At 38.9% G+C, this 6,000-nt stretch overlaps 1 protein-coding gene across 2 annotated transcripts in view; it reads right to left on the bottom strand.

Moving 5' to 3' along the window:
* Positions 1 to 1,576: 1,576 nt before the first annotated feature.
* Positions 1,577 to 6,000, bottom strand: part of MICU2 (mitochondrial calcium uptake 2) — a 145,965-nt gene continuing 141,541 nt past the window's right edge. For both annotated transcript variants that reach the window (XM_069013545.1, XM_069013552.1), the window contains 2 exons: positions 3,378 to 3,535; positions 1,577 to 3,090 (listed from right to left, as the gene is read on the bottom strand). In XM_069013545.1, coding sequence (XP_068869646.1) covers positions 2,986 to 3,090; positions 3,378 to 3,535 — 263 coding nt within the window. In that variant the 3' untranslated portion in view covers positions 1,577 to 2,985. The remainder of the gene's footprint in view (positions 3,091 to 3,377; positions 3,536 to 6,000) is intronic.

Here is a 6,000-nt window from a genome sequence, read left to right as displayed (position 1 = left end):
GAGGAAGAGTTCCTAATGTTAAAACAAGTCATAATTGATATGTTTAGATTGGCATCTGGCATGAATCTTAAACTAAATTGTGCTGAGTAATGCCGACAGACGGGCTGCAAATACCATACAGTCACTAGAAGGAACTAAAACATCAAACACTAAAACTATGATGAATTTCTTAAAAACCAGGGTTTATCTAAATACATAAATATCTCTTTCAACCTAAGGTATTTAAAATGAGAAATTATTTTAAGACTGTTTTAGAAAGCATTTTAGTTGACAAATAACAATAAACTACAAATTAAACACAGAGTCTGATTCTTCAAGCCTGATGGACAAGTCATCCCTGGCCTTTAAAGGAGTTCCTTCCTGATTGCACTTTCAGGATAACTTCTGAAAATGACTCATAACTCTATTTTAATTCCCATTTTTTTTTTTTTTACTAGAGACACAAAATTCTTATAAAACCCAAGCATGTATCTTTGCTTTTCCTCTGAACTTGGCACCAAAGCTTTTGCTGAAAAATAAAACTTGAAATCCCTGAAAGCAGATACTGCTGATTGCACAAACCCAGATAGAAATGAGCACTGAGGAATTAAACTTCTAGATACACTAAAGCTAAATGAGTTGATTTTTCCAAAAGAAAACCAAACAGCTTGTAAGAAGGAACTAATTAGTAAACAAAACAAAACCACAAAAGCAATAAAAACCATCATAAACCTATTAGCTTCACACAGAATAAAATGTTAGGGAATAATCTCCATTCCAAAGTAAAAACGATTTGCCAAAATATTAACAGCAACAAATAAAAGGCAGCCTTGCATTAAAGCCAGAGCTGGCACAAAGCACACTTTGGGTGAACACAACACACACTTCTGTGCCGCAGAAGTTCTTTTTCAATAGTGTCATTTTTTGGATAATTTGGTGAAGTGCAGCTGGCTGTGGTACTGTGGTGCCAGTCCCACTGCCCCACCTTTGCTCCCACCACCAGAAGCAACAAGCAATTTCCAAACACACAAAGTAAACCAGCCACCTGGTATGCTGCTGCCCACAGAGCACTGCACGAGTCCAGTTTGAGGGGAGGGGGCTGAGGTGTTTACTGTATTTGGATTCTTTCCACATGGTTAATTTCATTTGGATCATTTCCTGGGGGAAAAGGGATCCTTGATGGTCACTGGTGCCTGATCTTCCAGACAGTCTCAGGACACCCCCACAGGCATGTCTGGGTGCATGTCCATGACAGGACTCCAAGCATTATCTCTTTAACACTTTAGATTAAAACTCCAGGCTGAGGCCATCCATGGAAGAGCTGCTTTGCTGGCCTCTCACTCTGTTCCCTAGGAGAGATCACAGTGCCAAGGCTTGGGCAGTAGGACCTGTCCTCAGCACAAATCTGCCTGACAGCTACTGACACACCAAACGCATTCTCAGTAATCTCAGTATTCCTCAGGTGGGACCTTTAGGGTTTCCCAATGCATTCTCTACTGTCCCTGCACTGAGTGCAAGCTGCCCTGATGTCTCACCTATCATGGAAATCTCCCCTCTTCTCACATAACCCAAAGAAATGACAACCAAGCACCACACGTTCAGCTTAGTTACAACTTTAAGAAAAACACAGCTGCTGTCATGCAAAGAAGGGATGGATATTTCCTCACTGAGTGGTGAGATTTCTTGGTTATTTTTCTTGAGACATTTCCCTAGTCCATGTTTTGAGTCTATTATCTCTGTTATCACTAACCTGTCCTGAAAGGTTAAGCTTTACCCCAGCCAACTCAGACAACTGACGGGGGGGGGGAAAGAGGAAGAACCTTGACAGCTTTACAGATAAGTCTATCTCCTTTATATCATGACCAATCAGGAAGAGTGATCTGGACCTGTGACTATTGGCTCCTGGGATTGCAAGAAAGACAAAACATGTAATGTGCACACCTGTGTACACAAGAGATGCACCTTATGTTATTGCTAAAAAGTGTTCATCTGTAATTTAAATTTTAAAAATTTATCTGTAATTTAAAATTTAAAAAGTGTTAGTCTTGATTTGTCCCTCCTTTTAGTGTTTAAGATCTTAGGTCTAATTTTGCATATGGAATAATAAACATTTGTACTTGTTTTTTTATTGGACATATTACTTCAACAATTGCTTATTATAACCTTGAATTCCTGAGATACTTCAGCTTTCCCTGTCACAGTCTTTAGTAAGATAAAACAACTACTGGTTATGCATTCATCTTCTGCAATACAATTAAAGCAAAATAGTCATGAGTCAAATTCTACCACTGTTTTGATAGAATGAGGATTTTTTTCTTCTCATTTATACTTTGTGGAGGAGATCTGAGACACTCAATGCACACTCATTGATCAATGTACAACTGTACAACTGTAAAGCCTGCATCAAGCCTATCACTCTTGTATTTCCAGTTTAATATTAACACCATGAAGGCAGACAAAGCAGACATCCACACAGGAAATGGTGTAATCAAGCACCAGGAACCAGCACATGAGCAGATCCCCATAACGAGGTGTGAATTTTCCTTTTTGATTTAGAATAACTTGATTTAAAATGTGTTGTGCAAGTGATTTTGCCTTGTCGACCTCTGCCCTTACTGGAGAAGGAGAGCTGCTGTGTTAGTGGCTAACTGAAATGATGTCCACTCCTTCAACAGGAGATGATACTGCTGTGACGTTCCTGTCTGGGGGCACTGTTAAATCCTGTTTGTCCTGTATCCTACAGTGCAGGGTCAGACACCACAGAGCAGTAAACAACACCATTCCCCAAAACAAGAGTACTTCTGTATGGAGGTCAAAAGCGATACCAGTTCTGTAAACCACATTGATTGCACTGGAACAATTATAAAATTATTGCATTAGAGTCTGGGTTAATGAAACTTTAAGTATAGCTAAAAAAAAGAGCACTTTTGATTCAGTTATTATGTAAACAGGACAGATAAACTCTCCTAAAGAAAAACCATTTAAACAAAAGAAAAATGGACTGCTTTAAAAAGGACTTTTCCCAGTTTGCTTCCACAGTTCTTTGGCTCCTTTAATGCTTTCTTTTTTCACACACTTCCAGAAACCTTGAATGCCTTGCTGCTGTGGTACCTGTTAATAAAGTTAAAGTGTGTTTAGCATTTACTCAAAACAGACTCCTATTCTCAGACTGTGTAAATACAATATATAATGTTGTGCTGCTGCTTCCATAGTTCACATGTGCAATAACAAGTTCTTAGTGTCAGCACTCCTCCCAGATTCATATGCAGTAAGGGCTATCCAGTTTAAAATATATATCTTTTTCTATTCATTAACTCTACCTGTGTTTCTACAAGCATTTGCAAGATACTTGTAGCAATCATCTGTGGTATTTACAAACAATTATGTCAGTTTGTTACCCTCAAACCTCGATGAATTCGGTTCCTCACGACGCCAAGAAACTCGCTGTGGCTGAGGCAGTCATCTCCATCTAGATCAAAAATCTTGAAGATGGTATCCAAAACATTATCTGACAGATCCTGTCCTGTTGCCACCTTCACTGCTCTCTTGAACTCAGCTAATAAAGACATAACATTACATCACAGGTGACTGAAATTGCAAAGAAAATGGAAAGCACATAAATAGCAGGATTCTGTCCAGTTTACAATGTCTCATGGGTATCCTAACTGTAGAATCTGGATGTGTACACTAGTAAACTATTAGGAGGCCTCAGTTCATGTATTCTTGAGCTTGCTTATTCTTTTGTAACACTATCCTTATTAATTTTAAGCCTTTGCAATGCACTACTTCTCAAGCAACAGTATGAGTGATAATTTTTGCTAGAAGTAGATGAAAACTTACATACTTTTGTCTGTTACCTGTTCATAGGAATGGTGTTTGCCTCACTATGCTCTCATAAAGAACCTTACCATTTTATCTCAGCCAGTTTCATGACAATTCATTCTGCAAGAAAACTCTTCTCCTCAGAGAACAGTACATTATGATACGCTCCACCTCAACTAACCATCTCCTCAGCAACTCTGCAGAAACACCGACCATCAAATGGTCAATGCACTGCTTACAGCACATGGCTTTATACACCTGCAGTTTTGGTTTTGAGAGAAGTTGGCTACCTCTTAAATGATATTGAAGAGTTAATGAGGGCTTGTGGCAGAAAAAGCTGCCATACCTCTCTGGAGACGTATTTTCATCTTCAGTTTTTTTTTTCTTCTCTCTTTAAACCACCATGTGCACTACAGAAATACCCACTATCCCCACTTTTGGTCCTGTGGTGCACAGAATTTGGAGTTTTGACTCAAGGAAGATGAGGAAGTGTGTGGGGCTGCCACAAAACAGCAGCTCATAGGAGTGACAGGATTATTATTTATTATGGCAAGCACAATTGCAACACATGAATTGGATGCATTTTTGAAGGCATCATGGAAGTGTGAATTTCAAAAAGGAAGTGGAGGTTATTGATGTATAGCAGCATTACAGATTATTACAGCAAGTTGTCCAATGAAGTAATAAATGCAGTATTAATGTGCTTCTGCTTTCATAAACAAGGGCTGTTTATAAATAGCGCTATAAATATGATTAGCTCTGAAGCTTACTAGAGGGAATGGCATTCCTGACATAGCTCTCATCTTTGTCTCTTTCAACAATTCCTGTATAAATGTAGTTGATTATTTCACAGTTGGTTTAAATAGAATTAAGTTGAAAATCCTTCTGTAAAAGTATACCACAACTTGAAAAAGACATAAAATATGGGATGTTTATAGTAGTCTTAATTTGGTCTTTGAAAAGATGTTAACTGTTTCAGCTCTTGAAGCTGAATTTGAATCCAGATATGGCACTGTAGTTTTTTTGAATACAATATGAAAAAAAGGAGAAAGATCTTCTACAATAGTGGGGCATAACAATCTTCAAACCAAGAAGGGCCACCTTATCAGAGACAAAAGATGAGAAGAAGTAAGAAGAAAAGTAAGTTTAGAATAAAAGGAAGGACTAAAAGACTGTCTTATTTTTAGATAAATGTTCATGTGTATGAATACACACACATGCAAACAGCAAAATGAAGAACTCAGCCAGATTCAGGAGAGGATTAGACATGTAGACACGTAACATCCATGAGTTACCTCAGCAGCTGACTGCTTTCCATCACAGAGGGGTTCAGTGCATAAACAGAGTAGTAATGAAAGTCACGAGTTCTAAATCCCCCAGTTTTCTTTGGTTCAAATCCCATCCAAACACTTCTCTTTCAAGAACATGTATTTCTTCTTCCCGTCTCCTCACATCTCTCACCTTTTTTCACGTGAGCCCATCAAATATTAATTTCAATGGATGTTAATACCTCCTCACATTTCCGTAGCAACTTTTTATGTTGCTATTTTGAAATAACTTATGAGAGTTGTCCTTCTTCAAGTGCAACAACTAAGTAACAACCTCAAGATTAGAACAAAAAGCATTTCTAGGTCCACAAAACTTTTGTTGCATTGCTCCCGTTTCTTCTATATGGGAAGGAGTCAACTCCCCTCCTCCAAAACTTTATTTTAAATCCCACTTTACTACATTGTTTCTTTTTGATAGACATAATTGCATAACACTACATAAGCACATGGAGAAAGCAATATGGGCAAAGCAAGAGATTTCTATTGTTTAGTTTCTTCAGGAAACTATAAGGGAAGAGCTTTGTTACTACAAACTGTTACTAAAGCATATATTGTTTCAGTAAATCCTTCCTCATCTAGAATTAACTTGGACTGAGAGCAGCCCTGTGGAGGAAGGACTTAGGGATTTTGATGGATGAAAAATTGGACATGACCCAGCCATGTGCCCTCACAGCCCAGAAAGCCAGAGGTGTCCTGGGCTGCATCCAAAGCAGTGTGGGCAGCAGGGCCAGGGAGGGGATTCTGCCCCTCTGCTCTGCTCTGGTGAGACCCCACCTGCAGTGCTGCATCCAGCTCTGGGGTCCCAGCACAGGGAGGACATGGAGTGAGTCCAGAGGAGGGCCACAAAAATTATGTGGTAATTTTTGGGATA

This window comes from Aphelocoma coerulescens, chromosome 1 (assembly GCF_041296385.1).
Source record: "Aphelocoma coerulescens isolate FSJ_1873_10779 chromosome 1, UR_Acoe_1.0, whole genome shotgun sequence".
Lineage (NCBI taxonomy): Eukaryota > Metazoa > Chordata > Aves > Passeriformes > Corvidae > Aphelocoma > Aphelocoma coerulescens.
Note: the sequence above shows the minus strand (reverse complement) of the source record. Positions and strands in the feature narration are given on the sequence as shown.